The 23,229-nt window shown below is 41.3% G+C and overlaps 1 protein-coding gene across 1 annotated transcript in view; it reads left to right on the forward strand.

Annotated features, from left to right (window-relative positions):
- Positions 1-23,229, forward strand: part of LOC131952362 (thyrotropin-releasing hormone receptor) — a 76,517-nt gene that overhangs the window by 50,763 nt on the left and 2,525 nt on the right. The window contains exons 3-7 of the mRNA XM_059314975.1: positions 15,099-15,105; positions 15,258-15,328; positions 15,492-15,530; positions 15,663-15,701; positions 15,885-16,037. Coding sequence (XP_059170958.1) covers positions 15,099-15,105; positions 15,258-15,328; positions 15,492-15,530; positions 15,663-15,701; positions 15,885-16,037 — 309 coding nt within the window. The remainder of the gene's footprint in view (positions 1-15,098; positions 15,106-15,257; positions 15,329-15,491; positions 15,531-15,662; positions 15,702-15,884; positions 16,038-23,229) is intronic.

Genomic DNA, 23,229 nt, shown 5'->3' on the forward strand with positions numbered 1-23,229 from the left:
GTCTTAAATTTGTGACAAACATTGTAGCTTCATTTTTTTAATGACCGGTGTCTTATATTTGTGACAAACAGTGTAGCTTCACTTTTTTTAAAGACCCGTGTCTTAAATTTGTGACAAACGTTGAAGCTTCACTTTTTTTAAAGACCCGTGTCTTAAATTTGTGACAAACGTTGAAGCTTCACTTTTTTTAAAGACCCGTGTCTTAAATTTGTGACAAACGTTGAAGCTTCACTTTTTTTAAAGACCCGTGTCTTAAATTTGTGACAAACGTTGAAGCTTCACTTTTTTTAAAGACCCGTGTCTTAAATTTGTGACAAACGTTGAAGCTTCACTTTTTTTAAGACCCGTGTCTTAAATTTGTGACAAACGTTGAACCTTCACTTTTTTTAAAGAGCCGTGTCTTAAATTTGTGACAAACGTTGAAGCTTCACTTTTTTTAAAGACCCGTGTCTTAAATTTGTGACAAACGTTGAAGCTTCACTTTTTTTAAAGACCCGTGTCTTAAATTTCTGACAAACGTTGAAGCTTCACTTTTTAAGACCCGTGTCTTAAATTTGTGACAAACGTTGAAGCTTCACTTTTTTAAGACCCGTGTCTTAAATTTGTGACAAACAGTGTAGCTTCACTTTTTAATGACCGGTGTCTTATATTTGTAATACACGTTAGGACCGTTTAAATTGGGATACATACAGTTTATATTTTATATTGTCAAAATACATCATCTCACCTTTTCCCGTTCGTGGTCAAGACACATGAGGCAGATGAAATAGAGTCCATTAGTTTCAGAGACCTCGACGCTATGCCTTTGCTTTCGTTAACATGTTAGGTACTCATCAGAGCTGGATGGACTCAGGGACGTTCTACTGACTTGTATCAGATAAATATTATGATTAAAATAGTGTTGTGTAGGATGAACGCGCCAAACTATGTAGGTCTTCTTCTAATTCAACAACACAACTCTGGTCATGTGAGCTGCCTCGAGTTATCGCCCAATTCACACTGCCTGGGGGTCAAGATGTTGACCTCGTGTCCCACACTCATTGTGACCTTCTTGAATCACGTGATGCCCATAAATCTCCAGAAAATCCCCGGGGTGACGTGGGTGTTGGGTGAATAAGTTAAGCTGGGGGGGGGGGGGGCAATCAGGAAAGAAGTTGTAGTAGGTCTTGTTAGATCACGTGATGACCGTTTGATGCGCGTGGTCTGTGTAGATAACAGTCTGGTCAGTTGCAGGAGAATTGGTGCTAGAGGTGATCAGCTAGAGGTGATCTGGTGATGGGGTCAACATGGGGTCTGTGGGACCAGGGTTTGATGGGGTCTATGGGATCAGGGTTTGATGTGATCTAGGGGAGCAGGGTTTGATGGGGTCCATAGAATCTGGATTTGATGGGGTTCATGGGATCAGGGTTTGATGGGGTCCATGGGATCAGGGTTTGATGGGGTTCATGGGATCAGGGTTTGATGGGGTCCATATGATCAGGGTTTGATGGGGTCCATGGGATCAGGGTTTGATGGGGTCCATATGATCAGGGTTTGATGGGGTTCATGGGATCAGGGTTTGATGGGGTCCATGTGATCAGGGTTTGATGGGGTCCATGGGATCAGGGTTTGATGGGATCCATGGGGTCCATTGGATCAGGGTTTGATGGGGTCCATGGGACCAGGGTTTGATGGGGCCCATGGGATCAGGGTTTGATGGGGTCCGTGGGATCAGGGTTTGATGGGGTCCATGGGATCAGGGTTTGATGGGGTCCATGGGATCAGGGTTTGATGGGGTCCATGAGAAGGGTTTGATGGGGTCTATGGGATCAGCGTTTGATGGGGTCCATGGGATCTGGGTTTGACGGGGTCCATGGGATCAGGGTTTGACGGGGTCCATGGGATCAGGGTTTGATGGGGTCCATGGGATCAGGGTTTGATGGGGTCCATGGGATCAGGGTTTGATGGGGTCCATGAGAAGGGTTTGATGGGGTCTATGGGATCAGCGTTTGATGGGGTCCATGGGATCTGGGTTTGACGGGGTCCATGGGATCAGGGTTTGACGGGGTCCATGGGATCAGGGTTTGATGGGGTCCATGGGATCAGGGTTTGATGGGGTCCATGGGATCAGGGTTTGCTGGGGTTCATGGGACCAGCGTTTGATGGGGTCCATGGGATCAGGGTTTGCTGGGGTCCATGAGATCAGGGTTTGATGTGATCTAGGGGAGCAGGATTTGATGGGGTCCATGAGACCAGGGTTTAATTGCATACGTAAGACAAGCCCCACCCAATAGGTTTCCATAGAATGTGTTACCACTATCCTCTTATATATTCTTATAACACTGTTACTCATAAAACAGATCATCTAATATATCGTACAGCACAGCTCCTGTTATTATGAATACGTGTACAATGATTTCATTCTACGTGTGTAAGGACCAATGAGCTGAGAGCGGACTAACAGATCTATCTATGATGCCGGTGTCTATGTGTATGTTGTACGTTCAAATATATCTGCTCAGATATTTCACGTAATGGGTGTCCTGATATTTTCAAACAAATGTGATTGGATATCTGGAGAACATGTACCTGACGATCACGTGATTAGATAGCATCATCAGGCTGATTAATATGGGATTAAAGCCTTAATCCGGTTCAGATTAGTGATTATCTGACGTTTGAAGCGGCGTCTGACGAATGAAATGTATCTAGATTTTCTCAACCTTCAAACAACATGTAATCAAATTATGCAATTAACCCTTTGAATCAAGCCACGGCATTAACCCTTTAAATCAAGCCACGGCATTAACCCTTTAAATCAAGCCTAGGCGTTAACCCTTTAATCACAACTAGGTGAAAGTGCCAAGAGATGTGTAATAATTAGAGGCTTTGATGGCTAACTAAAAAGACACTTTACGATAAAAATGTAATGATTGCAAGAGCCGTAAATCACCACTTAATTAGAGACCATCATCAAAGATCAATCGTACTTTTAAAAAAGATCAACATGCAAGATCATTTATTATATCTTTTACATCATTAAAATGATCAGTATATTACTTTTTGAGATCATCATATATGTTCATATTCAAAATACATTATCATAACTATTATATTTTTGTATTATTCGACGAAAGCCATTTTTTATGATCGTTATTGTATTTAATCTTATCATCATATATGATCATTATATAAGGGACGAAGTGGACTAGTGATAGAGAGCTCGAATGCTAACATGAAAGTCTCGAGTTCGAATCCGGGTTCAAGTCAATAGAACGTACCTCAGTATGCCGAGCTTCATCTGCCGTACCATTTAACTGTCCAAGGCCTCTAGGCTAATACAGGATCTTTAAGGCTAGAGCAGCAAACACAAGCCGAAGTAGTTTATACGTGTCAATAAGGTCTTACTACGGTAGAAATGTTAAACAATGGGTGCCATGACACGCTCAGACTCTTTCATGCAGCCTTTTTTTTTACCTCAGTAGAAGACGCAATATCCCGCCATGTTGGATCATGACGTCAGCTTGACAACAAGGAAGATCCATGGATACCAAATGTTAACGGGAATACCCAGACAAGTAGTTTAACAAAGGCAACACACACAATAGACTGAGTCGGATTCAAACGGGGACAGTACGTGTTCAAGATAATCGATACATCTACCCGTAGTAGAAGACCAGAGGCATCCAGAACATTTAGGGTGGGGGTAGAATACTGACACAGGGGAGGAAATCAGGGCAATGCAAGATTTAGATCAGGGAGGTAATCTAGTAATACATTAATTACCTAAATTAATTAAATCTACTTTTTGTTAGTTTGCTCTCTTAGCTAAAATACATGGGTAAAATCAACATAATGGCAAACACACACAACGATATATATATATATATATATATATATATATATATATATATATATATATAGGGAGAGAGAGAGAGAGTGAGTGAGAGAAAGAGTTTCTAAATATCTATATTTCAAAGTTTTGACTACAACGAAACCAGGTTAATTAAGTGTCCACTAATTAGGTGTAAACCATTGATCACTAACGTCCACACCAGAAGCCCCCCCCCCCCCCTTGGTGCACCTGACAATCAACAACTCACCCTCATTGTCCAGCTGACCATATGTACTTCCTGTTTACAAGACCGATACTGTAAAAGTCCACCCCCACCCCCACCTGCCGGAAACTGTTAATAGCTGCGTACTTTAGCTGACGGTGCCATTCACGTGTCCTGCAATTAAACAGGCGGGATTTCTTCTGACAGCTAATCCAATTAGTCCTCGGGTGTCTGTTTCACGGGCGGGGGAGGGTTAATCTCTCAGGTGTTTGTTTTACGGACAGAAAAGGGTTAATCTCTCAGGTGATTGTTTTACGCACAGAAAAGGGTTAATCTCTCAGGTGATTGTTTTACGCACAGAAAAGGGTTAATCTCTCAGGTGATTGTTTTTCGGGCGGGGGGGGGGGGGGGGGAGTTAACCTATTGTTGGATTAATCCGTGGGTCAAGGTTACTGTTAAAACTGGGAGGCTGAGCAATCCTCTGATGAAATAAGCTGGATGAACGTTAACATTTTTGTGATTAGCTCTAGCTTTACAGTCCATGTAAGGCCATTTAAATTGTGTTCCCAGTGCGCTGTAGAAGTAGATTAACGTTTTCTTCACTATGTACTTGAACGTTACATTGACGTCTTGATTACCTCTGAACAAGTACCACTGGTCTCTATACGATACCATCTGAACCAGCCTTGGTCTACAGTCTACACCACGGGTTCCCAACCTGGGGGTCGCGACCCCCCTGGGGGTCGCGAAGGTCTTTCTGGGGGGTCGCCAACTGGTATACTAAACCTTAGTAATTTAAAACAAAATATAAATATTTAGAAGTTTTTTTAAAATTCGGCTTCATTAACATCACTGGAAATGTAATAGAGAAGAAACAAAGCGCACTGTACAAAGATGTTCTCAGTCACGAATCTATCAAATCTTCAAAACTAAAACGTCATTTGAGACGAGTCATTCGGAACACACCAAAAAATACATGGAGTCCTTTCGTCGGTAAGAAGCTAGTTGCAAACGCCACAGGCTTGATCGAATTGGAAGTTTTCTTCAGCATTAGTGCAAGCATCAAATGAAGTCGCGATAGAAAATGCCAAGCAAAAAAAAAAACAATAAGTGAAAATCTCGTCAAACGCTGCATGTACGTAAATGTTAAATAACACATTTTTATTGAAATTAAGCTTTCACCATTGTTTGCTTTTCAAGTTGATAAATCAACAGACGCGAGTTCGTGTTCGCAGTTGCTGGTCTGTGTCTATATTCATGCGGATGATAGCAAAGAAGAGTTGCTCTTTTGTGAAGATAGCATGGAGAAAATAAATACCTTTTTTGAAACTGGATGATTAAAATGGGTTAGAACGGCTGTGGGGGTTTGTACGGATGGTGCGCCATCTATGTTTAGCTCAAAATCGGGCTTTCAGAAAACAGAAAAGATTTAGCTCCCTAACCACTTCCCTAACCAATCGACATCAAGAGTCCATTGCTAGTATAAGTCGTAATTTATATAAAATTTGGAGCCTTCAAAGAACTGAGCAAAAACATTAATATAGATCACGAGGTTCTGCTCTTGTACACTACAGTACGCTGGCTGTCAAACGAAATGTTGTAAATTGTGTTTTTGAATTGAAATCTGAAATCAAATTGTTCTTGGGAGTGCAAAGGAAACAAGACCTTTTGGTATACTTAAAACGACATAGAGTGGTTGAAGAGAGTATCATACCTAGCAGATGTGTTCGAACATCAAGATAAGCTTAACCTGAAGCTTCAGGGAAAATGAACGAATATTATAACTTTCCATGATAATCTCAGGGCATTTTTATCAAAGCTGCAAAATAGGTAAAGAAAATAAATCTTGGAAATACTGTAAATTTGAGAAACTCTGCGGTGTGGTAGATGAATCTGATTGTGAGATAAGTAAAATTTTGAAAGAAGCGATTTCTGGGCATCTTGAATCTCTTGAAAACGAACTGCATCGCTATTTCTCTGAGCTGAAAAAAAGAAGAATCTGCATTTACGCATTACCCATTCCCTTCTTCCCTTGATGTTGCCAGCATTCCCGATGAATTACAAGATGAATTCTTTGAATTGCAGAATGATTCCGAGTAAGATGAAAAACTGCAGACACAATTTTGGTGTAGTAGGCTATTCACCATTCATACCCAAACGTAAAATTGATTGACTTTTCGAGAATATATTTTCAACACTATTCTTCTATTAAAAACAAAATTAAGATAATTATAATGACATAGGTTGGTGTTAACAAAAAAATTTTAAATTAAAAACTTAACCACGAAGGTTTAGTGAATAGTATGCAATTTTACTCATGCTATTAAAACAGTTATCAAGAGTAGTTCATATTGAAAGTCTACTAGAAAATCTTATTTTAGTGCTTATTAATTTCCATACTAATTTCGGCTTTTTAATTCTATGGGGGTCGCAGGTCACTTACTTTTTATAAAAGGGGGTCGCCACTCGAAAAAGGTTGGGAACCACTGGTCTACACCATCCCAACCCCTTTAGCAATGACGTCACCGTGTCTCTCCCCGACTGTCATCAACGCTCATCTAAAAGGACAGGACATCATCCCTGGAATAAATAATTTCATCAACTTAATTCATTATCGTATAATTTAAATAAAGAGGTTACCTTCCTTCCATCAAAAGAGATAAACGTTTGATCTACGCTAAAAAGCAGATCTTGTAAATGAAATTAATTATTTGAAGATTCAACGCGAAATTTTAAGAAAATTTGAAATCTTTCGCGTAATTTTAGAGTACAGCTTGTTAGATCTGTGAGGTTATATCCGCAGATAATAGATCTGGTAGTTAAAGATGCTCTAACTACCTGCATGTTACTACCTGGCTCTATCCATCTGCCTGAAACTACCTAACCCTAATTACCTGGCTCTAACTACCTGGCTCTAACTACCTGGCTCTAACTACCTGGCTCTAACTACCTGGCTCTGACTACCTGGCTCTGACTACCTGGCTCTGACTACCTGGCTCTGACTACCTGGCTCTGACTACCTGGCTCTGACTACCTGGCTCTGACTACCTGGCTCTGACTACCTGGCTCTGACTACCTGGCTCTGACTACCTGGCTCTGACTACCTGGCTCTGACTACCTGGCTCTAACTACCTGGCTCTAACTACCTGGCTCTAACTACCTGGCTCTAACTACCTGGCTCTAACTACCTGGCTCTAACTACCTGGCTCTAACTACCTGGCTCTGACTACCTGGCTCTGACTACCTGGCTCTGACTACCTGGCTCTGACTACCTGGCTCTAACTACCTGGCTCTGACTACCTGGCTCTGACTACCTGGCTCTGACTACCTGGCTCTGACTACCTGGCTCTGACTACCTGGCTCTGACTACCTGGCTCTGACTACCTGGCTCTGACTACCTGGCTCTGACTACCTGGCTCTGACTACCTGGCTCTGACTACCTGGCTCTGACTACCTGGCTCTGACTACCTGGCTCTGACTACCTGGCTCTGACTACCTGGCTCTGACTACCTGGCTCTGACTACCTGGCTCTGACTACCTGGCTCTGACTACCTGGCTCTGACTACCTGGCTCTGACTACCTGGCTCTGACTACCTGGCTCTGACTACCTGGCTCTGACTACCTGACTCTAACTACCTGGCTCTGACTACCTGGCTCTGACTACCTGGCTCTGACTACCTGGCTCTGACTACCTGGCTCTGACTACCTGGCTCTGACTACCTGGCTCTGACTACCTGGCTCTGACTACCTGGCTCTAACTACCTGGCTCTGACTACCTGGCTCTGACTACCTGGCTCTGACTACCTGGCTCTGACTACCTGGCTCTGACTACCTGGCTCTGACTACCTGGCTCTGACTACCTGGCTCTGACTACCTGGCTCTGACTACCTGGCTCTGACTACCTGGCTCTGACTACCTGGCTCTGACTACCTGGCTCTGACTACCTGGCTCTGACTACCTGGCTCTAACTACCTGGCTCTAACTACCTGGCTCTAACTACCTGGCTCTAACTACCTGGCTCTAACTACCTGGCTCTAACTACCAGCTTTAACTACCAGCTTTAACTACCAGCTTTAACTACCAGCTTTAACTACCTGACTCTAACTACCTGACTCTAACTACCTGGCTCTAACTACCTGACTCTAACTACCAGCTTTAACTACCTGACTTTCCAGTGTAATTCTGATTTCACGAGAGGAATCAACTGATTGCGTTAATTAATGAGCGCGAGACGGCTGTAATCCGCCATAATCTCGTAGAAGATTACTAGCAGTGACATGGGGTGATGCTTGTATCAGCTGGTTATCACTAGACGAGCCAGTGAAATCTGTCCGAGGACGTCCTAGAAGAATATAGATTCTAATTACAGACAAGTCGATGTGGACACAGTTAATGACAGAGGGTGACAGGTGACGTTTGGTGTAGGTCAGATAGAAAATATGGCTGTGGTCAATAATATCTACACAATTCTCATTTATCCTCTCTAAAATCATCGACCTCGTCACCTAATATTAAAAGTTTCAGATCAAGAACTTTCTGTTCCTAACAGAGAAACGAGTTATTCGATTCCAGATTTGAAAAAAAAAAAGAGATATCGATTACCAAACCTAACTTTCTTCTTCTTCTTTGTTCGTAATTCTAGTGATGGAATAGAATCCTTCCAACACATTTAAGTATACGTCAACATGTTATGGCATATAGGCCGTTGACTCCGATTTCAGCCTGATTTTCTTTCTGGATTTGCTTCCATAGCCTTTGTCCAACCAAGAACTAACTACAAGGTAGCTGTTATTTGATGTTGGAGTTTTCTCTCCTACAAGAGCTGTTTGTCTCCAGCTGTCGAGCCTCATCTGCCCGAGGGTTCGAACTCGAGACCTTTCGGTTTAGCAGCCTTGAGCTTTACCGACTCGACCACACCGTACGGAAAATAACATTCGCCTCTCCACTAACCATAAACGTAACCTTCGCAGTATCCAGAGGCGTAGCAACCCTTCCGGCGCACGGGGACAAACTTTCAATTTGGCGCCCACCTCTCAATGTTTAATTTGCACCCCTCTTCTCAAACTTTCAATTAGTTTTTCCAACCCATTTTGGGAACCCCTAAGTTCGGCGCCCGGTGACATATGTACCCCCTCCCCCCCCCCCCCCCTCGCCCTACGCCTCTGGCAGTATCTAATGGACAAGAAAAATAATTTGGACGACGATTTAAAATCAGGTGTAAGTGGTGTAAGCATATCACGTGGTTAGAGCGACTTACTCTAGTCACACACGCGTGAAACAATGTAATCTAATACATCATCAGTAGACTGATCAGATGGGGTAGGGTATTATACAGGCCTACATATTCTGTTTGGTTCACCTATGAAGCAGTTTGGTTCTACTGTTGAACTGAATTATTCTGAATAAAAAGAAATATTCCATTAGTCGATTTTCTCAATCGTTTGAAGGCTTTTCGTGAGTTAATAAGAACAAGTTACATAAAAGAAAAATAATTTCTTCAATGTAATTTATATTTTCAAATAATGTAGAATAGTATTATGAGTGCAATTTTAACTGTTTTTTAATCGACATCATTTTAAGGTTTGCTCAAAGATTAATTTATTAATTAAATCGATTTTTGTACATGTTACGTTGTGTTTACATTATAAACTTTAACCGATAGCACCATAGTTGAATCCTTTATGAGTGGAATTTGTCTGGACTTTGTCTAAGACTACTTCGACAGTCTATTTCTTAACATTCACATTGTCTGTCTTTTTTTACAACAAGACAATCAAAATTGTCTGTCTCGTGTATGTAGAAGCAAGACATTCAACTCTGCCACCCTTTCCCCCTTCACCCCCACCTCCATCGCAACAAACATAAAATAAAACAAACCAATCAAACCTACTAAAAAAACTAATAAATCGAAAGTCCTCAGAACTTAAAAGGGACGCCACCATGAATATTTGATTAAATCCCTTTGATGCCGCTCTTCAGCGTTGACCTTTCGCCGACCCACAAATCACTTGACCCCTTCATGTCACAGTTTCCTGGGCGGTAAATTTAAACTCTTGCTAAAAATACTCGGACCAAATCACACATGTAGTCTGAAGATGGATTTATGTTCGAGTCTAGCGGAAATACAAATTTCCTTTATCACGAAATTTTCTTTTGTGATTTCTCCAGGACTGAGCTTTGTAACGGCCAGTCCAGTTTTTTTGTTCCCTATAAGTACATAGAGAGATAGTGTGGATCTAGAATTATTGGGAGCTCAAACATAAAACACATCTAAAGCACTTTAACATTGCTTTGGTTGTTCTTGTAAAAACCTGCTACCCTACGCTTTCCCAGCACTTTCTGGGGAATATTGTTCTCATGGGTAGTATATCAGTTCCGGCTCTACCGGCAGTAAATCAGAGGAGACCGGCTTTACCGGTTGATTATTAAGATCAAGTTTCCAATATACAGTTGATTGGGACGCTTGGAATCTATGCAAGTCACGTGACTGTTTTGAAAATATAGTCCAAAGTTTATCTTTCCAATTTTCACACGCAAGCCGCTAAGTCTTCTGGGAAATCTACGCCGGTTTATGCCGGCCTAATGCGGTTCCCTGAACCTACGCAAGGATTCCGTCAAGAAATCTGGCCGGGTTATGCTCGAAGGTTCCAGAAACTTGTAGTATAGTACCTTCAAGATTTACAGTAAAACTCATCAGACACGAAGCAACGTTCTTTCACATCATGGCATAATGTATTGTTACTGACTGAATGGTTGGCTGTCGTAGTGGCTTCCTGATTGGCTGTCGTAGTGGCGACCTGACTGGCTGTCGTAGTGGCGACCTGACTGGCTGTCGTAGTGGCGACCTGACTGGCTGTCGTAGTGGCGACCTGACTGGCTGTAGTAGTGGCTAGCTGACTGGCTGTAGTAGTGGCTACCTGACTGGCTGTAGTAGTGGCTACCTGACTGGCTGTAGTAGTGGCTACCTGACTGGCTGTAGTAGTGGCTACCTGACTGGCTGTAGTAGTGGCTACCTGACTGGCTGTAGTAGTGGCTAGATGTAGCTGTCTAAGCGCTACCTCGATTTTGGGACGCTTCAGCTCACATAACTGTAGAAGCTACCTGAGTATTTTCCACCTGCGTCAAGCTACAATTCTGAACTCGTGGCAAGCAAAAAAGATAAAAATCGTCTCAGAAAGAAATGGTTGAGGATTAACGTCTGCTTTTATTGTTAAACAATGTTGCCACATATTTAAAGAGAGTTCAGCTAAGACAATCCACCCCCAACCTTAAGACTAGCAACAAAATTGTCGTAGTGTTAGTTAACCTGAATAACCTGTTGGATTAAGCTGATGAATTATTCAAGGCTAACTAAGGGACGTAATCCGTACTGGTACCTAGTTCCCCTTATGCGTAATCGTCTTTGAATTCAACCCCCCCCCCCCTCCTCCTTTTTTTTGCCAATTTTTTTTTTTGTAGGAGACGATTTTTATTTTACTTTATTTTATTTTTATAATTTAGCTAATTATTTGTATTACTAGGCATGCTGCCCAGCTTCGCTTAGGCTTTCGAAAACATTGAGAATTTGAATGCTTAATTAATTCGCCCGAGGGTCGGTCTATGACCTCAGGAGTTATGAAGAGGTTCCTACGTGGACATTTTTTTTTTATTTATAGCTCATATAAGGCGCCGGTCGGTCGAGGTCAGTTTTGACCCCCTCATCGTAGACTTTTCGGCCAACCGGCCCCCGGTGTTCTGTCGCCCCAAGGCAAGATCCTGCCAAATTTGAAGCGCCTGCGGCGCCGGGAAGTGCCCTATCGGGCACCCGACAACTTTGCTTTATATATTATAGAGATTAGCAAATTGCATAGATCAACCAGGATTTCAATAAAGTAAATATGGCCTGAAATACTTTAGTATAGAAATGTATTATTTGAATAGATTCTAGATCTAGGTAGGGTCTACATCTGTGTAAGTCTAGTTTATCCGTAGATCTAGATCATCTAGATCTAGATCTAGAATCTCTAGATCTGGATGATCTAGAATCTCTAGATCTAGATGATCTAGAATCTCTAGATCTAGACGATCTAGAATATCTAGATCTAGAATCCTAATAGAATTTTTTTTAAAAGTTTAGCCCGAGCAAAATTGTATTGTATAAATTTTATAGCGTACGTAGATCTAAATCAAATTTGAATGAAATAGTTCATTATTCTAAACACGGTAGATAACGTCGTTAGTTAATGTATGAAACTTAGTGACGTCACTGTTTTATGCATTCTTTTTCACAACTATAAATTCTTTTCCTGTTGTATAATCAAAATTGTTTCTCTACATTCGAATACGCCTTTATTTTTTAAAACATCTAACATATTATTTTCAACAAAATTCCGCATAAAGGTATTCATATATCGCTGCCGATTCTGACGTGATATCCGGGGAAAATATTTTGCGGACAGACATAGAGAGAGAGAGAGAGAGAAGTGCGCACATGGTCTATTATATATTAGGATTTTTAAAAAGTTCATAATTTGATTTTTTTTTAAAATAACAATATCGAAAAAAAATGACTTGAACTGACTCAAAAGGGGATCATAAAAATTGAAATAGTTTTTAAAATTCCACCTTTCTGCTGCTAGTACTTGTTACATTCCTTGTTCTAGACTCGCAAAGTTTTGTTAACTCCCCTTTTCTTGAACTCCAGTGGCAGACGGCGTGGTGTCAAAAGTCTCGCCTCAGTCGCCAGGAAGTGACCTTGCTGCCATAGTGATTCACTATTTACTAAACTTCAATCTTTCACAACCATAAAGTGAAAAAGGGGGAGGGGTTGAATTATGTGACAATCATTCGTACGGCAACACAAAAACCGCCCTCTTTCTGAGTCGAAATAAAACACTTCAAGCTGATGTTCATTCTTCTTCGTTTTTAATTTTAGTGTTGGAAGTGACTCTCTTCCATAGCCTTTGTCCAACTAATAACTAATTACAAGGCAGCAATTGTTTGATTTTGAGGTTGTCTCTTCTAGAAGTTGCTGTCCCCAGCTATCGTGTTGCTCTGCCCGAGGGTTCGAACTCGAGACTTTTTGGCTTAGCAACCGACTCGACCAAGCGCTTCGCGTGCTTCTCAGCTTGAGTTAAAACAAAAAATCAGACGAGGAGGTCATTCATCAATCACAACGTTGTCCCGGGAAGCTAAAGTGTTGTTGTCTCATGTAGCGTCGGCCACTGAAAACTTGGCGTCTCTGTGTGAAGATGCTGGCGTTGGTCTACTAGATTCCTCGGGGTTTTTCTAAGTCCTGCACAAAACTCGGGAGCAGGTTCAAACCCCGGCCGTGCCAAGGCCGTGGCAATGCTGATTTGGTCAGATCTCGTCTGATCTTAGTAACAGGTGGCATGGTTAACGTTTGGCATTTAGGATGACATTGTCATGGTAACACACAGATCACAACGTTGTCCCGGGAAGCTAAAGTGTTGTTGTCTCATGTAGCGTCGGCCACTGAAAACTTGGCGTCTCTGTGTGAAGATGCTGGCGTTGGTCTACTAGATTCCTCGGGGTTTTTCTAAGTCCTGCACAAAACTCGGGAGCAGGTTCAAACCCCGGCCGTGCCAAGGCCGTGGCAATGCTGATTTGGTCAGATCTCGTCTGATCTTAGTAACAGGTGGCATGGTTAACGTTTGGCATTTAGGATGACATTGTCATGGTAACACACAGATCAGACATGAGTTTAACGATTGAACACAGCAGTATAAGATTAATAATTTAACTAAATAAAAACAAAAAATTTGTTAGTTCCATTTTTTCAACAAAATTCAACAGAATTATAAAAGCGGTTTCAATTTTTTTTTAAATGCTAACACAATTTTTTTACTCATAAAAAATAAAGCGATCTGTTCATTAACTTTGTAGATAAGTGCACATCAATTCCCGTGCAAATAATAATGTCGATATATTTAGATTCATTTTTTTTTTCATCGGTACTAAACAATAGAAATATATACGTGAAAATATTCTCTTTATTTTATAAAATGACTTTATGTGAATTATTAATTTAAAAAGTAAACAAACTTTTCTTTCTAAACATGTAATAGCAAAATGTGACGAAAGCTAGTAAACAGTTTTTAACTAATTGAACCAACACCCACATAACTAATGAACATTGAAGCTCACGATTAATGGAAGATCAACATCAATTGAGCTTTGAACGATCTCTTTGTAAACAAACTTGACTTAACAAACGAGGATCTTGGTTAAACGGGACTCCAATAGAATGTGATGAAGTGGCCAAGCATGGAATTCTATTCCAGTTTCGCCCTCTAACTAAATTAGTATTTCGTTTCGTCAACCCAATTAATTAAAGAAAGAAATACATTTAAAAGAAATAAATAACTGTGAAGGGTGTACTGCAAGCAATATCAAATAACCTGATGATAATTTGAAATGCAGAGTGATTTATTTTCTCGATCAGCGGCAGGGGCTATAAATCAAAACTTTGAGAACGATTTAATTAGATTCATCTTCAGCACAAGGGCATTGTTAACCGAGTTTTGATTCGTTTATTTTGGTCCTCCTTGTGTGTTTGTGTGTGTGTGTGTGTGTGTTTATGTGTGTGTGTGTTTGTGTGTGTGAGAGAGAGTTATCTAGTTGTCTGCGCGTGATTTATTCACTGCTTCACTGTTGGACCCCGCAAACTATTGATGTCAGCTGGAGATTGAGATGTTGTAAACATGCATGATGGTGGATGTGGGTTTATGAATCACCGACTTAAGATAGTTTTATTTTTATTTTAGATTCTTTCCGAAAGGCTAGACTATCTGTCGCGCGTAGCGGCGATCTTAGAAGATATAACTAGCGTGTGTAAGCTCATCATTTCTCATTACATCCACGTGTAAGCTCATCATTTCTCCTTACAGGCCATGTGTAAGCTCACCATTTCTCTCACCATTTCTCCTTACAGGCCATGTGTAAGCTCATAATTTCTCCTTACAGTCCATGTGTAAGCTCACCATTTCTCATTACAGGCTATGTGTAAGCTCACCATTTCTCACTACAGGCCATGTGTAAGCTCACCATTTCTCCTTACAGGCCATGTGTAAGCTCAGCATTTCTCCTTACAGGCCATGTGTAAGCTCAGCATTTCTCCTTACAGGCCATGTGTAAGCTCACCATTTCTCCTTACAGGCCATGTGTAAGCTCACCATTTCTCATTACAGCCATGTGTAAGCTCACCCTTTCTCCTTACAGGCCATGTGTACGCTCAGCATTTCTCCTTACAGGCCATGTGTAAGCTCACCATTTCTCCTTACAGGCCATGTGTAAGCTCACCATTTCTCTCACCATTTCTCATTACAGCCATGTGTAAGCTGACCATTTCTCATTACAGCCATGTGTAAGCTCACCATTTCTCCTTACAGGCCATGTGTAAGCTCACCATTTCTCATTACAGAGCATGTGTAAGCTCACCATTTCTCATTACAGAGCATGTGTAAGCTGACCATTGCTCCTTACAGGCCATGTGTAAGCTCACCATTTCTCCTTACAGGCCATGTGTAAGCTCACCATTTCTCCTTACAGGCCATGTGTAAGCTCACCATTTCTCTCACCATTTCTCATTACAGCCATGTGTAAGCTGACCATTTCTCCTTACAGGCCATGTGTAAGCTCACCATTTCTCCTTACAGGCTATATGTAAGCTCACCATTTCTCCTTACAGGCCATGTGTAAGCTCACCATTTCTCCTTACAGCCATGTGTAAGCTCACCATTTCTCCTTACAGGCCATGTGTAAGCTCACCATTTCTCCTTACAGCCATGTGTAAGCTCACCATTTCTCCTTACAGGCCATGTGTAAGCTGACCATTTCTCCTTACAGGCCATGTGTAAGCTGACCTACTTCTCCGAGAGCTTTAGCTTCTGCGCCTCTGTCCTCCTGCTGGCGGTCATCGCAGTAGAGCGCTACATCGCTGTCATGCACCCCCTCAAGGCCAGGTGTTTGTTTACAGCACGCAGGATGCACGTGGCACAGGTAGATACAAACTTACTACAAACACTCACACCACACAGGTAGATACAAACTACTCACCCAAACACACCACACAGGTAGATACAAACTAATCACCCAAACACTCACCACCACACAGGTAAACAGGTAAATATAAACATACCCCAAACACTGAGCAACACACAGGTAAATACAAATTCTCCCAAACACTCACCACCTCCCCCCCCCTTAACACCCTCTACCACTCACCCAAAAATGTGAAGCATTTCTATATTTCTATTGTGGACAACATTAAACCATCACATGTACCTTCCTATCCCTAGATATTTTTAAAAACATTTACTGCTTTTATCCGACCACTCGGTTCCCTTTAAATAGTGAATGGTTCAAATAAAAACGGATTGTTTTAACACCTACATAGCTGACGAGACAAATATTTTGGCCAACATTTCTATCGAATGCGTTGTTCTGATCGCATACATGTAAGTTCATGTTACCATCAGGCCCATTTAAGACATCACCCCCACCCTCACTTTACCCCGTTCGTCAAATGTCACGGTGAACCGCACGCGGACAGGACCAAGTGACCAATCAAATTGCCCGACCCATGAGGAAACCTTCAGAACGAGTGTCAGATGCCGCAACGCATGCGCAAAATGCCACATAACCGTTACCTGTTAGAACTCGTGAAGGCGACGTTTATCACGCTTAACGTTACGACAGGATTTGAAGACCTTAGAAAAACAGTTCCACGACTTGACGTCTTGTGTGAGCGACTTCCGGCCGGATGTTGAACAACATAAACTCAACTGTAGAACACGGTATAACCCAAACACAAATATTTCAGAAAGTGGGGTCGAGGGTTTTGGTAAATGGAATAAATTTTTTAAAAATTATGAATGGCGCTGTGTTTTATTAAAGGATTGTGAACTTTTTAATATCACAGGCTACGGGGTCTCAACCCAGTGTCACAAGGTTTTCTCTTTCGTATCTATAACCTTGTTTTAATTTAATATTCCTTTCTTTTGGTTTTAATTACATTTAAGTACCAATTTGAGCCCTTAGCATCTTGTAACGTTAACCTTTCTATCAGCCAAATAGAAGGAGAACGTCCCCGGATTCTTTTTTCGGGGTCATATGCAAATGCCTTACGGCCTAAGTGGATGAACACTTAACACAACGACCACTAGGGCTCGAAATTAATGTCTAGGGGAGCTAGTGATACTATTGTAATTAACACTCATCCAATCTACATACGACCTTTTAATCAGCGAACTCAGTTGTGGCAGAACACAAAGATGAACTAGATAAAATATTTAATGTATAAAATATCGAAACACAACTTACAAAATGTAGGAAAAATCACTATCACAGATTTCTACACTGTCTAAAGAACAGCTACAGGCCACACAACACGGCTGTAGCTCCAGGAATTACTTAACGACAAGTAATATTAAACTAGAAGACTAAATCAACTGAAGAAAGCAAGGCACACACAGGTCTTAAGTACTCTCACGTTCAAATGGTCAGAGTCTATAGCCGGACAATATGGACGGCAACCTGACCAAGGTAAAACGGCCTCGTAGACTTTTAGGTCAAGAAAAACTGCCCCGTGTTGCGAGTGTGCAGTGCAATTAAAGACTTCTGTGACAGGGGAGGTTATCCTCAACTCATGTCGCCATTGGTTGGGATAATCATCTGATCAGAATCATTCAATCAGATTTTAATGGAAAATTTCTATGTCTCAAACACCTTAATAAGTCAGTGGAAAAACCCCAGGTGTTACACCATCATTCCATATAAGGAATTATACAATGTCAAAATAAAAATGACTCGACCTAAGTAGGTCACATCCCCTCCCTTTTTGGAAGTGACAGATAGGTTCCACAAAAACATACATAAGGAACCAATCTGGCAATGAAATAACAAAAATGTTTTACAAATGTAGGCAATCAAAATCATAATACCAGGTGAAAATATCCCTGAACATAAAAGGGAAGTAACTCCAACTTTTACAATTGGTGAAAGGGGAGAAACCCTTCAAAAAGTAATTATACATCAAAATCCCTCAAAAAAGGGTATTACAATTTTTCCATGAGAATATTAAAAGTGGTAAACCCGCCAGGGTAAGACCTTTATTTCAATGACTAGCTACAATATCAATTGAGTCATATGAGACATATTATTATAAAAGATTACATATAATCAAAAACTACCTTTAATTAAGGTTCACCTGAAAATAAACAAAATTTTCAACAGGAATGGAATTTTGAAAAAATCAAAAATCATACCACTCATTTCCATGTTAAAACACACTACTTGTGTATGGTCTCAATGAACCACAAAACATGTCACATGATCAATGTGTACAATAAGATTTTACATCCTTGACAAACAATCAGCCACAACATTATCACTACCCTTAATGTGTGAAATTTCCAGATTAAAATTTTGGATATATAAGCACCATCTCAATATTCTTTGATTTGACTGTCCTAACTTAGAGGTAAATTTCAGGGGGTCATGGTCAGAAAACACTCTGACTGGATTGGTTGAAGAAGAGACATAGACTTCAAAATGTTGTAATGATAAAACTAAAGCTAAAGCTTCCTTTTCAATAGTAGAATAATTCTTTTGGTTCTCATTTAACTTCCTGGAAAAAAAGGCAATTGGGATGGTCAATTCCCATGAGGTCTTCTTGAAATAGGACTGAGCCAATGGCTAAGTTGCTAGCATCAATGGCAAGTTTAAAGGGCTTGCTAAAATTTGGTGCAGCCATAACAGGAGCATTTGATAAAAATGACTTAATGGTTAAAAAAGCTTCTTGACATTTATCTGACCATTCAAACTCAACACCCTTTTTCAATAATGCAGTAAGAGGTTCAGCAATAGCTGAAAAGTTTTGACAGAACCGCCTATAGTAACCAGCCATCCCAAGGAACTTTTTGATCTCTTTACAATTTTTGGGAGGTGGTAACCTTACAATAGCATCTACTTTAGCTTCAATGGGCCGAACTTGGTTCGTTCCCACTTGATAACCCAAATAGGAAATTGAAGCTTTACAGAAATCACTTTTATGTAAGTTTACAGTAAAATTAACTTCAGACAATTTTCTAAAAAGGTTAGTCAATTGAACAATATGTTCTTCAAAAGTATTAGAAAATACAACTATATCATCTATGTAGGCCTCACATTGGTCTATGTCAGCAATGACAGAGTTAATGACCCTCTGGAAAGTTTGACCAGCATTTCGCATACCAAAGGGCATGCGTTTGTATCTATAAAAACCATTAGGGGTTACAAAAGCAGATAATTCTTTTGCACGGTCAGATAAGGGGATTTGCCAGTATCCTGAAAGTAAATCAATTTTGGAAATTATCTTAGCCTGACCAACTTTATCAATAACGTCCTCTATCCGAGGTAATGGATAGGAATCAGCTTTGGTGAGCGCATTCACCTTCCTAAAGTCGGTCACAAACCTGAAAGATCCACCGTCTTTCGGTACTAGGAGACATGGGGAACTCCAGTTGCTGAAACTGGGCTCAATCATTCTTGAGCATATAATCAATTTCATCCTTTATCAAAGCAGCTTTTTCCGGGTTAACTCTATAGGGGTGTTGTTTAATGGGTTTTGCGTCACCAACGTCTACATCATGAGGTGGGACTTTCGCTTCTTTGGGGACATCCCCAAAAATAGAGGGAAATGTCTCAAATAACTGAGACAATCTATGGCTTTCCTCTGTGGACAAATGCATAAGGTGGACATTCAAATTATCTAAAAAGGAAGAATTTACCAATTTTGGGGGTTTCAATTTATCATGTATCACATCATCAGAAACATTTGAACATACAGGTAAAGTAATTTTAGCTGTGGATTGAAAATTGTTACAATTATCATAATATTTTTTCAGTGAGTTGACATGATACACTGTCTGTTTCTTTCTTCTGTCGGGCGTATTGACAACATAGTTCAAATCACTTAATTTTGAATGCACAGTAAAGGGTCCACAATATCTCAAGGATAACGCATTGTTCAGATTAGGTACTAGCACAAGAACTTTGTCGCCTGGATTGAATGTTCGTTTACAAGAACTCTTATCATACAGTTCTTTCATTCTAACTTGGGCCTTTCTTAAGTTCTTGTGAGCCATTTCGCACACGGCTTTCAGTCGAACGTGAAAATCGTCGAAGTTTTCCACTGGATGATCACTGGTACCTGACCAACGTTCGTGTATCAGCTTCAGGGGGCCACGGACAGAATGTCCAAACACAAGTTGAAAAGGCGAGTAGCCTAAAGAGTCCTGGACACAGTCCCTCGCGGCGAAAATAATCCAAGGAACAGACTCATCCCATTGGGTGTTACTATTAGAGAATGTCCTTAGCATGGTTTTGAGGGTTTGGTGGAACCTCTCAAGTACGCCTTGAGACTGAGGGTGGTAGGCTGAGCTGGTGATGTGGGTAACGCCTAGCTTGGCTAGCGCTTCCTGAAAATGGTGACTGGTGAAGTTGCTGCCTTGATCTGTTTGCACGATTCTAGGTAATCCAAAGGTAGTGAAGAACCGGGTCATGGCTCTGACTACAGTCTTTGCCTTAATGTTCCGTAAGGGAATCGCCTCGGGAAAACGGGTACTTGAACACATAAAGGTAAGTAGGTACTCGTTGCCCGCCTTGGTTTTAGGCAAGGGACCTACACAGTCCATGACGATTTTAGAAAAAGGTTCTTCTAATACAGGAATCGGACTCAAAGGGGCCTTAGGAATTGTCTGGTTTGGCTTTCCGGCCAACTGACAGTTCGTGCAACTTCTGCAGTAAAGCGACACATCTTTTCTCATTTTGGGCCAAAAGAACAGTTCTTTGATCTTCGCCGTCGTTTTAGTGACACCTGGGTGCGCTGACATTGGATGGTCATGGGCCAGCTTAAGTATTTCATGCCGATAAGGTGGAGGGATCCACAGCTGGTTTTTACCCAACCATGGTTCGGCCGGTGAGGCAATCACTGGTATAGCGCGACGAAAGAAGAGGCCGTTCTCGGCGAAATATTCTCCATCGTCAGATGATAGAGATTTTTCGACCGTTTCTTTGAGTTCCGCGTCGACTTGTTGAGCTTTAATGATGTCTTCCTGAGATATCCTCAGGGGTAAGCCCAGACTTGTGTTTTCTGGAAGCATAGACTCCAGTTTGGGAGTCGAATTTCTTGACGATGATGGCGGGTGTGGTTCAGACGTTGTGTCAGCCAATTGTTTGGTCTGGCTTCTTGTCACCGCACATGCAGGATACAGTTCATAATCATTATCTGGAACTGTTGACAAAGGGTCTGAAACCGTACAGGGGTATACTTTGCTTCCCGCAAGGTCATTCCCTAGAAGTAGGTGTACTCCTGGGACAGGAATACTATCTATCACACCTAAAATGACCTCACCTTCGACGAGATGATGTTTCAGGGCGAACTTGTGTAGAGGGACGACAGTAGATTTTGTCCCCACTCCCTGGATAATGGAAATCTTTCCGGTGTTCGTCTCTGGTGTAATGTCCATTGAACTTTTCAAAAGGAGTGATTGTGACGCTCCTGTGTCTCTTAGAACGGTGATATTCTTCTGAGACAACGGATCACCTGGTTTGCTAATGATGGCTTCGGCAATAAAAGATGAAAAGTCAACTTTTCTCGATCCCTCGAGATCGGTAGACTCGGAAGAAACTGGATGGTGGCGAGAACAGTCAAAATGTGACTGCACATAATGTGTGGAGACTTGACTACCTTCTTGCGGACACTTAGGATTAGAGTCCTTTAGAATTCTAGAGTTCATAGTTGAACTGGCTGCTTGAGGGGATAGAGCATAGTGCGCGGAAGTACGCACCACCTCTCTGTTATTCTGAAGACGTTTGTAACAGTCCTTGACAAGATGCCCAGACCTTTTGCAGAACTGGCATACTGCTCGACGATTGAGAGTTGATCTTGGTTTCTCTCTGGACTGTAATGTCTTCAAATGTTGGCCAACAGGATGATTGCTGCCAAAAAGGGGAAGCACGGGGTTGAGGCGGTTTCCTGACACTGGTGGTTTCTTATGCACCAACATATAGGTGTCAGCCGACTCAGCAGCCTTCTGGATGTCAGTTATCTTGTTATCCAGAATGTGTAGTCGTATCTCTTCAGGCAGGGACGATAGGAATTCTTCCCTTAGGATAAGTGACCTGAGTTTCTCAAACTCAGAAACTTCCTCAGAGTGTAGCCACCTTGAGAATATTTTCTCCTTTTCAAAGAGAAATTCCACATATGATTGTGTGGGTAACTTGCGGAGTGTTCGGAATTTTGTCCGATAGGCCTCGGGCGTCAGTGCGTAGGCCTTTAAAATGGCAGTCTTGACCAAACTATAGTTATTTTGAACGTCGTGAGAGAGTGCCTGGTATGTTTTTGCAGCTTTCCCAGTAAGGACAGAGCTCAATAAAGCAGTAATGGAAGTCTCGGGCCATTCACATGTCTTCGCTAAACTCTCAAATGAGTTAAAGAAAACGACCAAATCTGTTTCATCAAATTTAGGAACTAATTTCCCAAATTTGGCAATCACTTGCCCTACCGACAACTTTTTTGGATCTGGATCTACCGGAGAAGTGACATCACTAACTTGACCAAACTCTAATTCCAACCTCCTCTTATCTAAAGCAATTTTAGCCTCTAACTCCTGTTTCTCTAGAGCAACTTTCTCCTTCTCTAGAGCACTTTTAGTTTCAAACTCCTTTTCTTTTAATAGAAGCTCCCTCTCTTCTATAGATTTCTCCTCGCGGAGCAACACACTAGCTAACAAACTTTCGTCAAATACTCCTTCATTAATGAAATGAACAACAATTTTATCTCTCAACACCTCTGACTTCTGCGTAACAGAATAATCCAATTTCAATTCCTTAACAACACTAACCAAAACTTTTCTACTCAACTTTTCTACATCTTCAACAGTAGGATTAGCCAAAAAAGACTCCATAACACTACTTGAAAATCACAACAAGCCTAGATCCTTTAAATTAACACACCGTGTTGGGCCGTGTACTTGACCTCTAAATGTAGGACGACACGTCTGCTTATTTGACCTAGATACTCTAGCCTGAGCGCGCGTTGTAAGAACACTGCGCTACTGGATATAAAAACAACTAAATCCAACTAACCTTAGGGCTTAACTGATATAACCAACAACTGGAACGACAGATTAAATCCCGGACGGGCCCC

Source organism: Physella acuta, unplaced genomic scaffold, assembly GCF_028476545.2.
Source record: "Physella acuta isolate Inbredline_101_S28 unplaced genomic scaffold, ASM2847654v3 ptg000870l, whole genome shotgun sequence".
NCBI classification, from domain to species: domain Eukaryota; kingdom Metazoa; phylum Mollusca; class Gastropoda; family Physidae; genus Physella; species Physella acuta.